The sequence below is a fragment of the Fusarium fujikuroi genome, chromosome FFUJ_chr01, assembly GCF_900079805.1.
Source record: "Fusarium fujikuroi IMI 58289 draft genome, chromosome FFUJ_chr01".
Classification (NCBI taxonomy): Eukaryota; Fungi; Ascomycota; class Sordariomycetes; order Hypocreales; family Nectriaceae; genus Fusarium; species Fusarium fujikuroi.
The window spans coordinates 2,006,538-2,027,574 of NC_036622.1; the positions used below are offsets into that span (position 1 = coordinate 2,006,538).

At 50.1% G+C, this 21,037-nt stretch overlaps 7 protein-coding genes; 2 read left to right on the forward strand and 5 right to left on the reverse strand.

Annotated features, from left to right (window-relative positions):
* Positions 1-1,938: 1,938 nt before the first annotated feature.
* FFUJ_01485 (related to diacylglycerol pyrophosphate phosphatase) lies at positions 1,939-3,390 on the forward strand (the record flags this gene model as incomplete). XM_023578184.1 has 2 exons in its annotated part: positions 1,939-2,120; positions 2,178-3,390. The coding sequence occupies 2 exons, from the start codon at positions 1,939-1,941 to the stop codon at positions 3,388-3,390; spliced, it is 1,395 nt and encodes a 464-aa protein (XP_023424087.1).
* A 737-nt stretch (positions 3,391-4,127) lies between these two features.
* On the reverse strand, positions 4,128-5,118 carry FFUJ_01484 (Ckb-2 casein kinase II subunit beta-2; the record flags this gene model as incomplete). XM_023578195.1 has 3 exons in its annotated part: positions 4,128-4,592; positions 4,647-4,892; positions 5,062-5,118. 3 exons carry the CDS (start codon positions 5,116-5,118, stop codon positions 4,128-4,130), a joined length of 768 nt encoding a protein of 255 aa, XP_023424088.1.
* A 692-nt stretch (positions 5,119-5,810) lies between these two features.
* Positions 5,811-9,176, reverse strand: FFUJ_01483 (uncharacterized protein; the record flags this gene model as incomplete). XM_023578206.1 has 3 exons in its annotated part: positions 5,811-6,524; positions 6,573-8,741; positions 8,796-9,176. The coding sequence occupies 3 exons, from the start codon at positions 9,174-9,176 to the stop codon at positions 5,811-5,813; spliced, it is 3,264 nt and encodes a 1,087-aa protein (XP_023424089.1).
* A 988-nt stretch (positions 9,177-10,164) lies between these two features.
* FFUJ_01482 (uncharacterized protein) lies at positions 10,165-11,009 on the reverse strand (the record flags this gene model as incomplete). XM_023578217.1 has 3 exons in its annotated part: positions 10,165-10,717; positions 10,769-10,834; positions 10,882-11,009. 3 exons carry the CDS (start codon positions 11,007-11,009, stop codon positions 10,165-10,167), a joined length of 747 nt encoding a protein of 248 aa, XP_023424090.1.
* A 2,427-nt stretch (positions 11,010-13,436) lies between these two features.
* Positions 13,437-15,274, forward strand: FFUJ_01481 (related to ARO8-aromatic amino acid aminotransferase I; the record flags this gene model as incomplete). XM_023578229.1 has 4 exons in its annotated part: positions 13,437-13,673; positions 13,726-13,759; positions 13,816-14,966; positions 15,017-15,274. 4 exons carry the CDS (start codon positions 13,437-13,439, stop codon positions 15,272-15,274), a joined length of 1,680 nt encoding a protein of 559 aa, XP_023424091.1.
* A 180-nt stretch (positions 15,275-15,454) lies between these two features.
* Positions 15,455-17,174, reverse strand: FFUJ_01480 (related to n-alkane-inducible cytochrome P450; the record flags this gene model as incomplete). XM_023578240.1 has 3 exons in its annotated part: positions 15,455-16,376; positions 16,441-16,954; positions 17,009-17,174. 3 exons carry the CDS (start codon positions 17,172-17,174, stop codon positions 15,455-15,457), a joined length of 1,602 nt encoding a protein of 533 aa, XP_023424092.1.
* A 1,393-nt stretch (positions 17,175-18,567) lies between these two features.
* FFUJ_01479 (related to beta-hexosaminidase precursor) lies at positions 18,568-20,459 on the reverse strand (the record flags this gene model as incomplete). XM_023578251.1 has 2 exons in its annotated part: positions 18,568-18,996; positions 19,053-20,459. 2 exons carry the CDS (start codon positions 20,457-20,459, stop codon positions 18,568-18,570), a joined length of 1,836 nt encoding a protein of 611 aa, XP_023424093.1.
* Positions 20,460-21,037: the final 578 nt, after the last annotated feature.

A 21,037-nucleotide genomic window follows, 5' to 3' on the forward strand; every position in this document is an offset into this window, starting at 1 on the left:
CGAATAGCCGTTTTGTTTACGGAAGAGCCAATGAGTTCGTCTTGTGCCTATGCGGAGAAGTGATTAAAATGCCATTTTTTGGACGGAGCTGTCCGTGCAAGCCTGGGCAGACGGCTACCTAGGTACCTAGGTACTTTGCACAGCCTCACAAAGCCACGAACCGTAATCCGAGTCTTTTGCTGCCAAGAGCTAAGGCTTGTTGACAGGTTCAGCAGTACTAAATTATATTGAACTGGATACCTACTTACCAAGCCGAAAGGAGGCTTGAAATTGAGCAGCAGCTTGTAGAGTCAACAATTGTTAATCGACCTTTTTGTGTTCGCTTCACTAATAAAACTGGGACAAATATCGTTGACGTCGCAGGCGGGTAACAGAATTAAGGTTATTTCTCATTCGCGAAACTTGATTGGATAGGAAGGTTCGGGAAGAGAAAAACGCAGATCATGGCAAGGCCTGGGAAGCCAGGCTAGGTAGCCAGGTCATGGAGTTATGACTTTCAGGGAAACAAGACCGCAAAAAGAGAAGGACGGGATGGTTGACTAGGATATTTTGTGTGCTAGGGATTGGCTAGCACGTACGGAGTACCCAAGTACATACATGCATTCCAAAATGCCCGATGGAGCTAAGGGGGTGACGATTGTCCGATGGTATTAAGTACTAGTCTACTGGAGTGCCGTAACCGTAACGAAGGCATGGTTAACTAAATGAGACACCGAGCACAGTGGAAGCTATTAGCACCTGCCGAAGTGCCTGATTCCTTGCTCTGTTCTCACTCGAGAATCCATATCATCAATCTACCTGAATGAAGGGAGACAAAGGCCGGCTTGAAGATTCCACTTGAACCACATGATGGTATTCGGCGTTCACTGAATGCCAAATCTGACAAGGATACAGACAGGTGCCGAAACACTGAGAACTAAAATTAAACAAAACTTATGTATCCCATCCTCGGGCTCCTCGTGCCCCGATGTCAGTTGAAAAATAGCCATCGATGCGCGTACAGACCCCCGGAGAGAAATGGATCATAAGCGGGACCACGCGAGCATTTCCCCAATGAGGCTCCCAGGCGCCACTGGTGCTACAGGGGGTTCGTCATAGCCTCGTTCTAGCGGCAGCTGTACTTTAGAAAAAACAGGCGCGCGCATGCTCAAACACCATCGAAAAAGTCTCAAAGTGAAGAACTTTCATGATTTAAGCTAGTATCGGAAGGCTCTGTAGAAAATAAGCCTTGCAGCATTTGCCTCTAAGCGGTACATGATTCCCAAAGAAGATCCCGGGCCCCCTACCCAGACTCCAGCTGGTACATTAGTAGGGCCTAAGGCTAGGAGTGCCGCAGTACACGTAACCTCCAATTACCGAAGCCGTCAGCCCCATCCATTTCTTACATCAGTTTCCGAAGGACCATTTTCTGGTAAAATCGTCCGCAGATCAGTCCAACGCTGCCACAAACAAACTGAAGAATTCCATCTGACATCGATATTAAGCACAAGATTAACGATTAACGAAGATACAAAAGCGACTGGCGAGTGAGATTGCTTTGACGACTGGAAATATCCCCCGGTGCTTCACACCCATAACCATAACCATTATCCCTTCATTTCTTGCCCAAGTCATTGAGGAACCCCAGACTTATTGTCGCATGCCAAAACCGCTGCTGCTCCTCCTAAGCCCACCTCCTTTGGACTAGCCGCTTGACCATTCTTTTCGTTCTCTCTCATACACACACCTCTCTCTACAAGCCCACACGCCCTCCCCAGACCCCAACGCAGACGGAGGCGTAAACTGTCTGGCTCTCAAGTGCACGCAGAAGCGGGAAACGGGGGCTCAATTGAGTGTGTGACGACAAGCCCCAAACCTCAAATACCTTCCCTCCCCCCCCGATTCGGCCCTCGATCTTCTTCTCCCCTCTCCTGGTAGAACATGCATTCCTATTACAAGATGGGCGACTCGGGTTTAGGAACATTATCTGGTGGTTTGCGAGGCCGTCGCTTTCCCATCCGACTGATCTTGTCCTACCTCTTCGACTGGATTATCTGCTTTGTCTTTGTTGGTATCGGAGGTTGGCTCGATAGAGTTGCGCCTGCAAAACGACCATTCTCACTTGTTGACCCTAATATCTCGTACGTAGGATGTTTTCATTTCTCGATAATTGGCTAATATGCTAACGTCGTTCAAAGATATCCATTTGCCGAACATGAACTCGTCCCCGCTTACCTCTTGTTCATCCTCGCCATTGGCGTTCCTTTCGTCATTGTCGCCGTCGTTTCCCTAATATTCGTTCCTGGCCCGACTGTACCTAAGGGTACCCCAAAGACTCTTATCTGGCAGCGCAAGCTCTGGGAGCTTCATGTTGGTGTCCTCGGCCTCGTACTATCTCTCACACTGTCATGGTTCTTCACGAGCTCTATGAAGAATTTGTTCGGCAAGCCTCGACCGGATCTCCTTGCCCGCTGCGATCCCGATTGGAAAAACATCGACAAGTATGTCGTTGGTGGTTTCAAGTGGCAGAGCATGACAGGACAGCTTGTCTCGGCCGATATCTGCCAACAAACGGACAAGTACAAGATTGACGACGGTTTCCGCTCATACCCTAGCGGCCACTCGTCGTCTGCCGCCGGTGGCCTCATCTACGCCTCGCTCTTCATGGCCAGCAAGTTCGCAGTCACTATCCCCTTCGTGATGCCCTCCGCTGCTGCCATAGCAGGAGCAGCCAGCCATGCGGCGTTCCCTTCTCGAATCCACACCGGGTCTGTCGTCGATCCCTACGAGCCCTCGCGCGCCCGCGGCCCAGATGGATCATTTTCTTCTGTTCCCACAAAGGAACGCGCAGGACAAGACAATGCCAAGGTCCAATCTCTACGTCGCCAAGCTGCTGCGCCCCCGATTTACCTCCTTGCTCTTGGCCTTCTCCCCTTTGGTGTCTCAATTTTCATTGCTGGTTCGCGCTGGCACGACCGCCGCCACCACGGTTTTGATATTCTCTTCGGATACTTGATGGGTCTGGTTGCCGCAATTTTTGCGTTTCGATATTATCACTTGCCCATTCGTGCTGGCGCAGGCTGGGCATGGGGTCCCCGAAGTGATGAACGTGCGTTCTGGGCAGGTGTTGGACGACAAGGCTATGCTGGTACAGACGAGGAGCTCGGCGTATATTCTTCTCGTCGCGACGTGGGCCATTCTGGAGATACATCATACCCACCTATGACATCTGCCCTCGCTCAACGGAATGTTCGCCAGAATACAGACCAAGAGCCTAGGCCCAGCCAAAACTTCCAAGACGTGGAGCTACAGAGGATGGATGATTCTGATCGATTAGAAAACAGGTTCCCTGATGAGCGGTTCACTGAAAATCGGTACGGTGACGCCCATCATGCTGAGAATCGTGTCTAGAACGGCGGAACGTCACAATTCAAGGAAGGTTATGATTCATAGCAAGACATGCGGTGATGGCATGTGTATATGTATGTAATTCAGATGGATGGTATAGTCACCTATGAATATTGGTCAGGATTGGATTCTTCTTTGTAATGAATGGAAAGCGAACAGCTTGCGGGCAGATAGACCACTTGATTCTTTGACACGACATGACACGAACAACGAAACGATCGATTGATATCAAGCTCAGCCAACGTGACTTTCAGTGAGACATCAAGATAATTGCTTGCCATTTCAGAGCAAGGGTTTATGACCAGCGGGCGATCAGTAAGATTCACGACCAAATGCATTAACAAGGGGAAAGAAGACGCTTCTTGTTGAACAGCTATAATTCAAGAATAATAATAAAACCTTTCACACACCTTCGTTGTTTATACCAGCCCAACCCAGTCCATATGACTTGCCGCCAAACGCCAATCCAGAACCCGACCAACAGCCTCAGAAACAATAGAACTGCTCTTGTTGCCTCCGAGAGACGGCAAATGCCTTTGCAGAAGCAGATTCGTGTCCACTCAACAACCCCAAATAAGTGCTAGAATACGATAAATATTTTCAGGGGCGTTTCGTTCATGTCCATCGTTCATGTCCATTTGAGCAAATTCGTGTGGATCGTCTTCGGTGCCAGTCGGTATGACTCTGATTCTATCACCAGTACCTATCCTAGCGCTCTCAGGGAATGAGACAAGAGGCCCCTAAAGGCCTTCTACAACAGCCATACGACCATCTATACCTTCGAATTCAAGCTCCTCGTCGTCGTCTTCTTCGTCCTCCATTTCGTCACGGAAGCCAGTGTCGATCTCAAGCTTGCGAAGCCGCCGGCGCATTTCGTCGCGCTTGGCGCTCTGCCAGCGAATCAAAGCAGCCGAAGCATGCACTTTGAATCCGTACACACGAGGGACGTAGCGTTCCACGCTCTTGGTTGGGATGAGGGCGGGATACACCTGGAAAAGGATGTTGTGGAAAGATGTGCCGAAGTAGGCGCCGTCGATAGCAGCGTGCCGTGAGGACTTGGGGTTGTAGATATCCTCGCAGCGAGCGCAGTAGAGCTTAACAGGTTTCATGTTGGGCACATCAGAGAGACCCATTGGGAGAAGGGGGTGAGAATGGCACATGACACGAGGGCATTTCCCAAACTCAGCCTTCTTATACTTGTCAAGCTTTTCTTGTATGTCAGCAGAGTGGTACCTGATATCTAGCCAAGATGCACGCACCATTTTTGTTAGGCCTCTTGTTGTAACGATGTAACGGGCGTGCACAAGACCATAAAGGTGCCTCGCAGACTTCTCGATAGCCTCGCGCATCTCATCGTCGCACTCGAGATCGAAGACATCAGTGACGAGATCCAGCGCATACTGATAGTACTGGACTTCAGTGTTAAGGCCTGTCAAGTTGAACCTATCCGTAAGGTAGTCCTCGTCGATTTCGCAAAAGTACTCGTTACCCCTCGATGAGATGAACTGCAAAGATCCGTGATTAGCCTATGAAACTCCAAGATGATAACCAGATAACCCCGTGGCCCCACGCCTCTGTTTGGCCGCTATCCGTTCAACAACAACATAGCGATGGCCGCCAGCGATAACAAGAGCGCGTTGCCTCCACGTTTCGACAATTGCCGGGGGCACTCACCCAGTCTCGCCAATAACTTGTATAGTCGCTATCCGACTCGCTCACGTAGTCATCCATCATGCTGGGCGCAAAAGAAATATAGAGAAGCTATTGACCAAGGTAGCTCAACAACGAGCGACCATGCCCCTGCTTTGTGAAGTCGCTGGCTTGGCTGTTGACAGGTGCGCAGTGTGAATATCAGGGTGCGTTGGAGGATTTATTATCGTCGAGATCTTATCGTTATGGTATCGTAAATATCGTGTTTCGTTAATCCCTGGCCTGGTCGTTGGTAGTCTATGGTTTGATCTGGTTTGCTCTGGTTCGGGCCTCTCGATGGTGGGGTTGCAAAAGCCGTCTCTGCATCCTGTCTCTGTGTTGCGTCCCCGTCTACGGTCGAGCTGGAACGGGGATGGGCCACCAGACGATAGGGTAACGTGACCTGGCGGGGTACATGTCCCGAATTTGAGCCTCATCTAATAGACACCATAGAAACATCACGACTTGATGATGCGTCGAAATAAGCCCAGTTGGTTTTAAATCATCAGTCACTTGGCAATTAAAATGACATTGGCACGCATCATGAACAAAAATAGTTCGACTACAGCATCACTCACTTCAGTCAATTAGCCGTAATGATTATGAACTCTTCCAAGATAATAAAGCAATGGTACTCCTATGACCGTATGCCCACCATTCCCAACCTTAAACTCCAATGGCTATCAAAAGATAATCCCAACATGAACAGTCGATCCAGGCCCTTTTTGAACTCTCTATACGGCACTGATCGTCGAGGCGACACTACCTCCATCGCTGCCAGACCGTCTATCTGATTCCGAGGTCCCGTCCTCATCGCCGCTGTTCAAACCACTCCCTCCTCCATTTGTTGCGCGTGAAGACGGAATCTGGAGTCGACTTCCGATACTGTCCTGTCCCGACTCTTGCTTAAGTGACACCTCCACCATCCTCATGGCTTCTTGCAACGTTTCACCAGTCTCATCCATAGCTGCCAAGAACCGCGCAAGTTCTTTACATAATTCCCAATCGCCTTCCCTCATGGCGCGAGATAGAAGTCGCACCGACTGTTCGGTCGAGGACCCCAGTTCGTCCAACGTGTGTAATATAATTAAGTAGCCACCTGCTGTCTTCAATGAACCTCTTTGTAAAGACTCTTCAAAGAGTTCTTGTGCCTGCGGAAGGTATGCAAACAATGTCTTCCACTGCCGAACTTCGGTCTTGCGTGTGCACTGCAGCACAATATCAAGATACTCCTTGAATGAGGACAACAGGGATAGAACGCGAGGTAGCACGGCATCAACGGGCTTCGGAGATGTGTCAACTTCCTCATCTAACACACGATGTAACAATATCTCAAGCCCATGCGCAAAATACTCGAGCTCTTTGTACTGGTGGGCCAGGTTTGAGGCTTCAATTGATCTGCTTTGCCTTAGATAGAACCGCAGTAAGTCTGGAAGTATGAGATGTGTCTGGTCATTGTCAGCTGGCATCTTACAATAAGACGCTTGAAAACATACCCTGATAGCGAAATGAAAATACGAGAAGTTTACATCGCGACGCTGGACAAGATCCGATTCTACCCCCAATACGATGCCCTTTTCCAAAAGGACTGATAGGGGGTAGAAGTCAACGGGAATAGAGACTGGAGACGGCGGTTCCTTGCCATTGTCTCCAGCCGCATCTAGAACTTGACTGATGTCTGGCCAGGCCTTGAGCTCCATTCCGTCAAATACCCAGAGAGAGTCTTTGAGTGCTGGCGGTCCGTTCCGTAAGGGGTTGTCTTCGAGCTGCCGGTTCACGTTTCGCAATGGCTGATCCCGGACACTGGCGTGGTACTCCACATTTTGTGCGATGACACGCATGTCGTATTTCAGCTGGCCCTCGTCGTTTAAGGATGGCCGGAGTAGTACAAGCTTTCCGTCGACAAGAAAGATTACCGAGGCAACGGCAACATCCTGAGATGGGTCGCCATCTGTTAACTGCGTGTCGGGCAATATCCAGCTCAGTCCCCTCACTCGAGCTGGAGATCTGACAATGCCGTGAAACGCAATCTGGCCTACTTGTATGAGTCGTATAGAGCCGCCATGTGGGGTAAAGATAAAATGGTACAGTAAGTTTTCGTATGTGTAGACAAGGAGCGAGTCCTCGCCAGAAGTGGTCACAAGGACCACAGGGGCTGGGATTGTCTGAGTATGTAGTATCTGGGCCGAATCGAGTGCTGTCTCGCGCGAAAACAGTCGTAGCTCGAATCTTCTGTTGGCTTCTACTGCAGCAACAAGAATGTGTTGATGCCAGCACATGCCGCCTCTGACCTGGAACTCATTCTCCATAGCCTCGTTGGCGAAAGTCTTCCAGCGGCCGCTATTCACGCTGTAATGGGCAAGTCCTCGTCGGCCGGCCACAGCTACATAGCGACCATCGGGAGAGATGACAGTCTGCCGTATCGGCCATTGGTTCAAGAGGTATGTGGGAGGGACCTTCGCCGTATGCCATAGGAATGGCTCTGCCGAAATGCTGGTAAGATCTGGAACATCATAACCTCTGTAGATCATCACACTGGAAGGAGTCTGCAGCACAGTCCGGAAGACATTTGCCTCGTTGTAACACCCAGTAACGGCATTCTTGGCCATCTCCAGGGACCATATAGCTTCATGCTTGCGTCCTGTCATCAGGATCTCGGAGCCACCCCCTACCCAAGTAGCCCCGGAAATTCCAGATAACCATTCTTCGCCATTGGCGCGGGAGGTTGTCTCTTCAGATCCAAAACTATGACTTCCAATCTTGCCAAACATACTCCAGGTAGACCAGCCTTTCTGAAAACCCGCAAAAAGGCAGTAACCATCGGGTGAGTAACTCAGACTAGTGAATGCTCCCGAAGATGCCGTTGATACAGGGACTTGATGAGTATGTGAATGAGGGATGTTGCCTGCATAATCACGGACGGAGTATACCTGTACTGTCCCATCGCAGCAACCAACGGCGATGAGAGAAAACCTTGCATTTATAACCGCCGCAGTGGCGCGATCGTGTTCGCCTTGGGGAACATGGAAACAGTGGCCTTTAAAAAGTCGCTTAGCATCCCCGTCATCGACCTGGCTGCTCTCTGCTCGATGATTGTAGCGCTGAACCGCATACGCTCGTCCGCTGCTCGTGATCCATGTCATGAGATTCATTGGACGATCATGTGTCATCTCAACGATGGTTGCCTTCTTCTCAACCCATCCCATTCGACTAATTATCTCGGTTCTCGTCTGTGAGCCCGTACTGTCCGGTGTCCAGCGGATACATTGCACAGCCGCAGGCTTCCTTGTTGCAACTATCAGCTCGTCGTCAAGAGCGAGTGCGCTCTCAATTCCGGCATCGACCTTAATCACCATTCTAAAGCGAACACTGAGGTCGCGAACCCCTGGGCCTTCGCCAGCGCCCCATAATATTTGCTCTGGTGGCAGGCCGGTGAGGCTTCCGATAAGGCTCTGCCTCCTTCGCTGAACATTGCTGTAATTCGCAAAATGGGGTTTGTATACGCGCGAGTCGGAATCAGTAGCCAAGGAGTAAGTGATGAGATAGCCCTGGTCTGTATGTATAACGAGGATAGCGGCGTCAGGTCTCAGTAACAGGTCGACATTTCTGCCGTACGTTTCCAGGGAATAATCTGATCGAATAACCACAGCTAGAATAACAGCAGGCTATTTCGGTCAGCATGAAGGGCGAATGGGCCAAAAATGTCTTGCAGGTCTTACTTTGGTCTGCCAGACTGTAATGGAAGTTGTTGTGATAACAGCGAATAAATTGCCGGAACGTGAAACTCGCAACGCCAGTATGGGGTCTTTAACAGGGATTCCTCCTGTTTCGGTACTTTCAGAAGATTGCGGAGGCCTACTTGATGTATAGTCATCGTGCTCGACAGGTCGGATTCCTGGTGTTATTGGGGTCGGTGGTGGTTGAGAGTCGAGGTCATCAATGGTATGGCCTTGAGGTTGAGAAGTTGAAGGACCAGGCGATGGCGTTAGACTGGAATCGGAGGGACTCGTAAGACCATCATGAGAAACGACAAGCTTAAAGGCCGGAGCTCGACTGCTGCTGGTAGCATGGATGCGTGGTGTTCCAATGGGCCAATACATGGCGGCAGCTTAGCTCCTCAGCTAAGGGTCCAACAGCTGCAGATGCGCGGTGCTTTTGGGAGACCAGCGCTTCGATTGGAAGGGGTTCGCTGCAGCAGAGACTCAAACATGACCCTGCGCGCTATCTGGCTCTAGGAATGGCCCCTCGTGCCATTGACTTGTGATATTGTTCAGGTATGATCGTATTGAAGATGATAGTGGGTTGTCACTGTCGTCGCGGATGAGCTCCTGGCGATGTTGTCATGAAGGAGTTTGATTGGTGGTTTCCGGCTTATATAAGCCCGTGTCTTGCTCTTTCCGTCCTACCGTTCCTGTCAAGGTGGCACCCTGAACGATATGAAGCCTTGCTACTTATATACCTGTTCACTATCACAACATTTCTCTCACTGCGCATAATTAAAATAATATCAGATCCTCTTCATTACCGAACGTCTGGTGCCCAATCCGCAACAAATATAGCAACGTTTCTTCCCTTTCCCCATACTGTCTTACTACAGGTCCTATCATCTACTAAGGATATGTATACATCTATAGTACTCATCGAGCCAACGACACAAATGAACAAAATACACGCATCGTATCTGACTCTATCGTCCCGAAAACCTGGCTCGTCTTTAAGAAAAGTTTACGGCCATGGTCCATGGGTACATTCAGCGCCTGGGCGAGCGATCCTGTGCCAAGCAGTCCTTGGTTAACCTAAGCACAAATCCTTGAGCCAGCCACGGTCAGAAGGGGGTTTAATAAGTTGAATCAAGAAAACAAAGATTGACGCTCGCTTTTGAAGTGGTGAAACATCGGTCCAGCAAACACAACGCTCAAAAGTCAATGGTCCTTTATTTGCGAGGGCCCTCGTGGTTCTTGTTCCAGGCTAGGTCCTGTCCTGGGAGAGGCAATATCCATGGTCCTTGAAGTATTATAATTCCGGTTTTCTTCGCAATGTCAAAACAGGCAGAGTTCCGCTGACATGAACTTCTCCTGCCTCAACTCGTTACGCCGTATCCTTCTGCAGCACTGTCCGCGTTGAGAAGGGGCCTCCTTTGGCTTCGAGTGTGCCAGAGCCTATGGCAGTGGTCCATTCAATGATATCCATGTTCCGGGTCGGCTCGCCTTGCATATCAGATGACAGTGTAATGTCCGAGTCTTTACCAGATGAGCAGTCCGAATCATGGGATTTGGGTCCAGACATAAATTTGAAATCCAATGAGCCTATGTTGGACAGTAGACCTGCGTGGCTTGCGGTAGAAGCCAAGTCCCGGGACAGCTTTGTGCTTAGATTGCGCAGAGATTTGTGTCGCTCAATACCCTTGGGTGAGATGTGCCCTCCCTCCTCAATTAACGTTATCTCTGCAGTTTCTTGTCTGTTTCTGGGCATCGCCGTCAATCTCATGGCTATCACGGATGTGACTACGGCCATTTTCAGGATATAATCTCGAAGCCCGACCATGATCTCGATTCTTGACTTCGGGGGTTGCGTGAAGCAGTGTGACTGAGAAATGATGCAGCTAAGTGCAACGAGACCAGCGATAGTGCCGAGACGGGCTCTGTGACGCAGTTGTCAGCTTCTCTTCCAATCCCCAGTCCAAGGCGCCTACTGCTGAAAGGCCGGTCCGTGCAAGAGAAAGGAAACCACAGCAGACACGACTAGCAATGAGAAGATTCTAGACATCATCAGCATAAAAGCTTTGGCGAGCGCATTCGGACTTACGCAGCATCCAAGTGAGAGTGCGGAGGTAACCCCAAGGCAACGCCAGCACCAAGGAGAGTCCCCGCGGGTAAGATGATTGCGACATGGCGTACAATTCGCCATATGAAACTCCCTGCTATGTTAGGCATGTTGTCCATGGCAATGGGTGGATTGGGCTGAAAGGAGAGGGAGGGAGCAGCCCAAAACTGCTTTTGAAATTGGAGTGATAACGTTTACTCGAGACAGACAATGAAATCAGTCCAAGGAACAATACCGTTGGTTTGACTGGCCGTATCAAAGTTCTTATATTCATGGACGCCCAACGCAAAGCCCGAAGCTAGCCAGTGTTGGATCCTCGCCACCGGTACGAAAAAATGGATGCCAGTGGTTAATGCAGCAGTCAGCCAAATCATGTTCGTCTGTTCGCCTCAAGAAAGCTGCATCCTGGGATGATAGGCTCGGCATCAAGTCTCAGATGTGAGGCATTCATTTGTAATTGTCCCAAATTGGCCGCTTCTATGCTTTACTCGCATATAAAGTAATCCGAGCCTATTGAGTTGGCCCACGTACGAGGCAAAGTAGTCGGTTTGTGGTTGAGTGTTGGGCGGGCGAACCATATGAGGCTCAAACGATTGGCTGACGTTGTCTTCACGTCTTCTGAGCTGAGTATGCCTTACAACCATTTCAACCCAACATCAGCACGATCATTAGGCATGGAAGCATCAAACCAAGGAAAGTCTTGGGAATCATGGCTGTGTCAAGAGTGATGTTGGTCCATCCCATGCTGTGCCATAACGACGCATGGAAATCCTCTCCGCGTTGCCGGATGGCAGATCGGTATATCGACTATACCCAGGTTGATTGAGGCCCGCTCATTGGGTTGCTGTCCAGGTAATGATGCCCAGCATCCTCTTTGGTCCGGGAAGGACTACTTATAAGACTACATGGACCCAATGATTTAACGTCAGGAGAAGAGAGCAAAGTTGTTTGGCTCGAGACTGATTGACTACCTTCGCAACACACTTCCCTCCGTGCGGGACTTCTTCGCTTCTCATGACTATTTATTCGAATGGAAAGTCTCAACCGTCTGAAAAAGGCTCTGTCCGCCATGTGCCGCTTATCCCATTCGTGGCCGATGTGGTTGAGCTTCTACCAGCAGGTGGAAGCGCTTGGGTCATGTCAGAGTTCATGCACCAAATGCGCTCAACTGCTCATTTACCAGACACGGTGAGTTTGACTGAGTACGCTATTGCTTTGGCAATCTCATGGGGGAGTTTGAATCTGCTGCACATGTTGCTTTCGGGAGATAGAAACTGACGTCTTGGTTGGTGTAAGACCTGGCCGCAGACAGCGCGCTCCGAATCGCTGATCAGGCTTTCTCAGTGGCAAGTGCTCACAGCCTGTATCATCTACGGTTGTTCGGTTGCTTCATTTCTTCATCGGCGACGCCTTCGGGATCCTAACATGTCCCCCATCTTTGCAGCCTGCGTATCATTCGGCATGCTGGTAGGAAAATGTACTGGTGCAGGCTTCGACTATATCATGCTGGTTCATGTATCTTGGGCGACATGTTTGGCTATGGTTGCAAGCGCTATATGCCTGCATATTCAGCCACGACTGAATGAATAAGTTGAGTCTGAGTCTGAGATTGTGATGGAAAAGGGTATGTTAACTGCCCAGAGAGGAGTCTTAAACATTCGGGTTAACCTTTGCATTATGGTTGTGTAAAGCCCACTAGGGATTATGTTGCCCAGACAAAGATAAGAGCCTGCGACAATGGTGAACTAGATATATGATACACCTACCTATTTCTGAGCCTTGGTTGAATCTTTTGGAGTTTCCTGCAATTTTGTTGGATGATGGTCTACTCTTCCACTCTTCCTAGGTATGTAAGATTTCGTTATCGTTTTCTATGCAATGACAGAGCTGCGGCATCGTTCGTGGGGGGGTTTGTTTGGCCATAGGCCCAAAGAGGATACATTCTCTTATCATTCCGGGGTAGTCTATCTCGTTATGATTGAAGGCGTGAGATAAGCCCGCTAGGAATGACACTAGGCAACTGGGCGTAGGTGACAATTCAAAGGGCGTGGTCAAGTGCCGATATCGTAGCGATTATTTGGTATGACGGCTCAAGCAACAAGTGGCCACCGCTCCTTGACCATGGTCACGCGCAACGTAGCACAGCGGAATACACAGACCAAGCGTACGTAATAGATAACTAATTGAATAAAGAGTTCTGACCTCGTGAGGCGTCAATGACACAACCCCGCTCCCTTGCCCGGAGCTCCGGTGTAGGGTATCTGGGATACAGCCGGCTAAGATCGGGCGGAGACTGAGAAGCCCGGCACCGGCGACGTTTGGTGCATCTCCCGGCTCCGAAGGTGATTAATAAGACACCCTTTTGTATTTTGACAACCTCCTGTCTCTGTTCTTTATGAATTCCGAGTAACGAGTTTCTATCTTCAACATCTTGCTAAATCTTTAAACCCCCCCTTCCTCCTTGGCCCCTCCACGAACCCCTCAGTCTGCTCCACTTACACGGTGCACAACATCTCATACCTTCACACACCTCCATGATGCTCCCAGCTGTGAGAGGATCGCGTTTTGGGCCATTGGTTCGACATGGTCGGTCACTTCATACCACATCGCGATGCCTGTCAAGCGCCGAGGCTGCCCCGGCTGCCCGTCCAGCGCATTATGATACCTCTCAGCAGCTCTCCGCTATCGATGCCGTGAAGGAGAGACGGCTGAAAGCGGGAAAACTCGTGGCTGGAGTTGCTGCTGCTTCAGATAGTGACATGTTCAAGGGACCGGTGAGTTTGGGAGTTGGGGTGACAATTGTTCTGAAACTCACTGCAATAATAGACTACTGGACTACCCAAGTCCAAGCGATGGGATAGTAAGTGCTAAGAGAACACCTCGGATTTCATAATTATAGCTTACATATGTCTACAGACCATTTGAGCCACGAGAGTAGGGTGCGAGAACCATGCACTCTCAAGCAAGCAGCTCGCTACATGAAGAAACCTGGCCTTATCTCACTGGGCGGTGGCCTGCCGTCCAGTGAAGTTTTCCCTATCGCTGAACTCGGTTTCAAGGTTCCCGTCGCACCAAAGTTCTCCGAGAAAGAGACTGAAGAATCGGGTCAGACTGTAACAATTGGAAAATATGACGTGAGAGATCGCGGAGGCACTTATGACTTGTCCATCGCTTGCAACTACGGCCAAGCCACGGGATCCCCGCAGATGATGAGATACTTGACTGAACACACTGAGATTGTGTATAACCCTCCCTATGCAGACTGGAAAGTTTGCCAGACAATCGGCAGCACTGGAGCATTAGAAGAGGCGCTACGGATGTTCTGTGACAAGGATCGTGGCGACTCAATACTCACTGAGGATTTCAGCTTCTCGACCGCCCTGGAAACAGTTGGTCCTCTTGGTGTGAAGGCATTTGGCGTGGCGATCGACGAAGAGGGCCTCGTCCCCGAGGCTATGGATGAGCTCTTGTCAAACTGGGATGCTAAGGAACGAGGTTCGAGGAAGCCCCATGTGTTGTATACTGTCCCTTCAGGACAGAATCCCACAGGCGCAACACAAGGAGCCGAGAGACGAAAGGCCGTCTATGCCGTCGCACAAAAGCACGATCTATACATCATCGAAGATGAACCATACTACTTCCTCCAGATGCAACCCTACACAGGTCGCGACCAGCCAGAAGTGCCACCACCAGAGACGGTGGAGGAGTTTGTATCGTCTCTCATTCCGTCACTTCTAAGCATCGATATTGACGGACGAGTTATGCGTATGGACTCCTTCTCAAAGGTTCTCGTGCCAGGCTCCCGTCTTGGCTGGATAACAGCGTCGGAACAAATTGTTGAGAGGTATATCCGACACGCTGAAGTCGCAAGCCAGGGCCCCAGTGGCTTCTCCCAGGTCATTCTGTATAAGTTGCTTGATGAGACATGGGGACACGAGGGTTACTTACGATGGCTGATGAATTTGCGACTGGAGTATACAAAGAAGCGCAATGCTCTTCTGGCCGCTTGCGAAGATCACCTACCTAGTGATCTTGCTAGTTGGACCCCCCCTGTCGCTGGCATGTTTGTAAGTGCACCGCACCGATCCATATGGAAACCGTCGACTAACTCTGCAAGATGTGGATTAATATTGATCATAAAAAGCATCCTGAAGCAGGAAAGCGAAGCATCGTCGATATCGAAGAAGAGATTTTCAACTCCTGTATCGAGAATGGTGTTCTTATCGCCCGGGGCTCGTGGTTCTTGACTGAGAAGGACAAGGCACCACCGGGACTCTTCTTCAGAGCGACGTATGCATCTGCAACGCCTGAGAATATGAACAAGGCCATTGAAAGATTCGGGAAGGCTGTGAGGGATAGCTTTGGTAGGAAGTAGACTTTGTCTTGGCAATCAGTTGCTGGAAGCAGGGACAAGTTTGAAGATTAAGACAGTTAAGAACACATAAGCCAGTCTGTTTTGGGGGAAAAGAGTTATAAGTACGAACATCTCGATATCGTGCATATCAAATTTGTGCATCATCCACGCAATCATCATTATTCACATAGCACCAAAAGACTAATCCTGGGCTTCCCAGAATGCAACCTTGACTCCCTGGCCTGGTGACAAGACAATGTCTGCTTTGAGGAGCGGCTCGCCTCCATCAACGTCCTTCATCTGACTCTCCACACGATCAAATTTCTGGAACAGGCGAACCAGAACATAGCTCATCTCCGTCAAAGCAAACTGCTGACCGATGCAGATTCTGGGACCAGCGTTGAAAGGGATGTAATCATGGGGCTTGGGATGCCAGTGGGCCCATCTCTCGGGGCTGAAGATCTGAGGATCAGCAAATGTATCGCTGATAGGAGGATACAGATCCGAACGTCTCTGCATGACGAGGGTGGAATATGCAACTGGCGAGTCCTTCAGAACGGGGAGCGGCTCAGAACCATCTGGACCGCCGCCTCGAGGAAGGGTCGTGTCCTTGAGAGCAAGACGAACGTTGAAAGGAACAGCCGGGTATAGACGAAGAGTTTCGTTGAGAACAGCCTTGAGATAACTCATACTCTTGAGATCCTCGTATGTTGGCGTGCGCTCAGTTCCAAGTGTGGAAATGATCTCAGCGCGCAACTTTCTCACAGCATTAGGATATCTACCAAGTTCATAGAGAGTCCACGATAGCGTCGCAGCAGTGGTATCTCGCCCCGCAAGCAGAACAGCGATTATCTGATCACGGAGGACTGTTCGGTCCCGTGTAAAGCCAGCGAGTGCATGCAGAAACGTATAGCTGTGATCGTCCTTCGTCTTGGAAGCCAACTCTTCGGGGCTTAGACGGAGTGCACGTTCAATGTAGAAGTTGATGAAGTGGTTGACCGTGTTGAGACCGCGCCAGAAACGATACTTGGGGATAATATGGCGAAGTTTTCCGACACGAGCGATGATGTTTTGAATGTGCTGGACTTCATTGAAGGCTTCTGCAAATTCTTGCTTTGGCGTACTGGGTTGTATATGTCAGTGAATGATCCATATCATATCATATTACTTGTTGGTTGGTTACTCACGTGAGAGACTTGACATCCCACCCGAGAAGAAACTCAGTAGCCACGTCGAGAGTATAGCGGAAGAATAAATCACTGATGTCCAAGACCTTTCCATCTGTATTGTTCATATCGACAAGTTGGCCCTCGCCTTGAAGTGGTCCTCGGTTCGCAATGGCCTTGAAAAGAGTCTGCATATGGGCCTCGAAGCAGTGCAAGTCACTCACACGGTCCCTTGTAAATTGAGGCCTGATGAGCTGCCGACTAGCATGCCAGGAAGGGCCATCAGTAGTGAAGATACTATCACCGAGAAAGTCCTTCCATTCTGCGTGGAATGGCTGTCCTTTGCCGTAGTCGACGAACTGGGTTGCCAATATGGCTTTGAGGTTCGCTGGGTCGGCGGTGAAAATTGTTCGAACACCAAGAAGGCGAGCCTCAGCCGTCCATGAGTTCAAGGGCCCAAAGATACCATCTCTCCAGGATGCCAGGTTGTTGTGCTTGACTGTAGATCTGACGAATCTCACGACGAGATCAAGGCCTGGAAGGGGTAAATGTGAATGGACTCAACATGCAAGGGTGGGATTCGACTTACTCCAAGGAGCATATGTTTTCAGTTGAGGTCCATAGCGACCGAGGCGTCTGATTCTTCGGTGTTCGTCAATGCGACAGATGATAGAATAGACTCCGTAGGCGATGAAGAGGACGATGAATGTGGTCTTGACGGAGATTTGCTCCAGAAGAGCTTCTACGACACCCATGCTGAAAGATTGAAGAGATCTACCAGTTTATAAGTAGTAGAAAGTCAAACTCAACAAGCTAAAGTTTGCCTGGCAGAAATAGTATCCTGGGGTTCAAGCAATTATAGAGTGTGGGTAGCGCTTCTAGTCATGTGTGGTTGGATCTATCCGAGCATCAAGAGCACGGACGAAGACTAGATAGATGATGCAGAACCCACTGGCCTCAACCGCCGTTAGTTACGGATCTAGAAGCTTATAAATATAACTCCCTGCCCATGCTCTACATCTTAGATAGGCTAGTCTCGTAGCACAGCAACTGTTGGAGGAACGGAAGTGCCATGATAACCGAGTCTCCGTGCCCGAGGACTTATGATGGGCAAAATGCAAGACAAGACGTCACTTTTACAATCTCTTTCTTGAAGCGGTATGGTATTAACGAAACACCTGGCTTCCTACCGAGGCGATGTCAGTGATGGAAAGGGGATTTTCATATGCATGACCTCTGTATGGTGGGGAGGAGGGTTTTTCGCTTTGCATGATATGGCGGGGTAATTGATGTTTCAAATCAGCGATGGGATAATACCGGTACTGGATTCCCCTAGTTGTTGCTTTTCAATCCGTTGGTGTTGTTGTTCCTTGACCCATTAGCCTTGTCTTGGCTGTGAATGGTCTCGCAAGCCAAACCGATGAGATTCAAGGTTGGCCAGAAGCATAATGACTTATAGCAGCTTCCCCAGATTTCGCAAACTCCGCTCTCATCTCATCTCAAGATTTACTTTCGTTCTTAAAAAGCTAAATAAAACGCGAGGTCGGAGTGGAAACCCGTTCTCGGTTCTAACACCGGCGGGGATGAACTCAACGATCAGGATACCCGATTCGGCAACCTGATCTACAGAGCACAAGCCCATATCCACATCCGCCAAAGAGAAATGGTCCAACGAATGAACGCTCACGAATGCGATTGCTAACCCATCATACAGTACGGAGTATCCGTACACTCCAGACCATTGGTTGTCTTTCCTCGGCCAATCATCTATTGCCCTACTCATCCCCGGATTCCTTCACATACCGAGGTTTTACGGCTCTAGTGACGATCAAGACTTAGCGTAGATGCCTCGAGATGTCAGTACGCAACCCATACGGCGCCCGCGGTGAACCGATAAAACAAGAGCGGATCATGCGGAGTAACAATCGCGTCCGCTTCGACTTCCGCTTCGACTTCATCTTCAGTTTCATGCCCCACAAAGCCTTCTTTCGCAGCCGGCATGCTCCGCCCACCGTGCCGATACTTCGGCCCCGCATTCCTTCCGGCTCCGTTTCAGGATTCAGTGCAAGAGGGTACGGCAAGATTCTGTTAATTGTTGTTTCGTCAAACTATATACAAGGAAAGTCATGAATGACATCGCCCGCTTCCTTATCCTTCAAACTGTGCGCACTCGGTAGCATTGCCCTGTGTGCAGAACGGCATCTGGATTGGCGAGGCACTTACACCACGAGCTACCATGCGCTCGCGCAGCTCAGCCAGTCGAGGTGCAGCGTCGTACTGCGATCTGTTCTGACCTGAGGCGTCGGTTCGGCCTGACCAGAGAACCTCGCCCATAACAGCGGCGCGGGGCCAGACAATAGTGTCAAGGTTGACGCTGTCGATGGTTTCTGTCCATACCGCCGCCTCACCGCCAAGGACAAGCTTGGCAGCCTCCTCAGACAGACCGGCACGAGGGTCGTGTGAGTAGATGAGCCGCCAGCTCTTGGTGGGGCCGCACCAGTCGTTGAACGGGTAGTAGGTCTTGAAAGCTTCGCCATTATCAAAGTTGAGCCATTGTCCACGACCACAATCAAGATACTTCGGTTATCAGTCAGCAAAAGTCACGTTTTCAAGGATACTGAATTATCGCTCACCCAGAAGTTATAATCGCTGTCAATGACCTTGTGACCAGCCTCAGCCATGGCCTTGACAGCGCCGTTGCCGAGCCACGACTGAATCACAACATCCTTGCCGAGTGTCATATTCCACTCAGTAATCATCTCCTCCCAAACAAACGGAGTCAAACCAGCGTCACGAATCTTGCCGTGAGTGTAATCGACAAACTTCTGCAAGAGAGGTGCCAGAACTTCAGTCTTGTTGGAGCGCACACCCGGGTCGAGCATGGAGTCGTTGTGGTTGAGCTCATCGCCGCCAGCATGGAAATATGCGCTGTATGGTGAGATGCGAGGGAAGAGATCCTCAAACAAGGTGTCGAGGAAGTCATATACGTCAGTACTGTTCATCCGGAACGCACCACAGGGCGGTTCCTTACACCACCACTGGTATGGCTTCTCGTTATATGCAACAATGAGATCCTTGTACGCAAGCTCAACCACGCCAATGTGGCCAGGCATGTCAATCTCCATGATCACCTCGACTCCACGGTGGATACCATACTCGTAAATTCCGGCCAAGTCCTCGGGAGAGTAGGTGAGACCTTTACGGTATGCTCCCTTCTCTGCCAGCTTGGGCAGAGCGGGAATTTCAAGAGGCCAAGACTGCGAGTCAGTTATGTGAAGGTGAAGGCGATTCAGCTTGCTCCAGGACATGGCATCGATGGTGCGCTTAATGTGTTCAACCTCGAAGAAACTACGGGCAACGTCAAGCAGAATACCGCGATAGGGATACTCGGGCGAATCCTGGATGGTGACAGGCGCGTGCGGCGTGTACCATGAAGTGCCGGAGCTGTGCTTGAAGAAGAGCTGCAAGAATGTCTCGAGTCCGTGCAGAATACCCGTGGACGACTTGGCCTTGATAGAAGCCTCACCCTTTTCAGAAAGTGTGAGCGAATACGACTCATCAACCTCGCCAGCGAGAGGTTTGAAAGTGCTCTTGTCATCCTCCTCGGTTTGGACAATCTTGAGTGACTTCACCCACTGCTTCTTCTGCAGATCCGGCTCAAAATCCGAGTTGCGCTCACGAAGCTTCCATGGCACAAAGTTGTCGTTGAAGATGGCCTGAAGAGCACGTGACACACCGGCCTGAACGATCTGCTTGCTGCTGAACTTGGAACCGGCATCAGGCTGGTAGTTGTAAGTGTAGGGCATCTGTTTTTCAAGCAAGGTCTCAGTATCAAGTTGCGCGGAGTGGTTACAGGAATCAAAAACAGAACCAGGGGGTGTCCAGCATACAAAGTCTCCATTGTAGGTGATATCGATGCTTTGATCGATGAAGAGCACCTTGTCTCCCGTTGAGATCTTCTTGGGCACTGGCCATATAGCGTCGACGGGAGTGAGGGCGAAGGCGGCGATGGCCAGGAGAGCCTTGGCCTTGGACCACATATCGCCGATGTTTTTTTTTTTAATTGTACGATGAGAAATGAGAGGTACAGAGTAAAGATGTGAATTGGGTGAGAGGACAAGTGCTTATGTACCGTATAAAGAAAGGGATGTATGATTTTGGGTGGATATGAATAGTACGGAGGATTTTAAGCGCCAGGCCCCGTTTAATAAGACTGGCGATGATCCCCCAGCTCCGCCTCGTCTGGTATAAAGGTAGTGAGTGGTGATCCCTAGCCTGGCTGGAGCTGGGTTGGCTGGGCGGGGTTGAATTATTTATCTCCCGACAAAGGCTGATTCGATGGGATGGCGTCGAGCTTGTTTTCGATATACATGCGGCTGCAGGTAACTGCACTGCTAATCCAATCCAATCCAATCCGATAGCTCGATGTTGCTATCCGTCCAGGGCCTACAGTACAGTAGCTGGAGCTGGAGCTGCAGGGAGGAGAGGTGAGGAAGGGTATGACAGACAACCTTGAAGTGCGCGCAACGTTACGTTACACTACCACCCGAGATTTCCAGCGGTTGCTGTTTGCAGATGGTTTGGCTGTGGCCTTTTGTGCTGGCTGCACCAGAGAGAA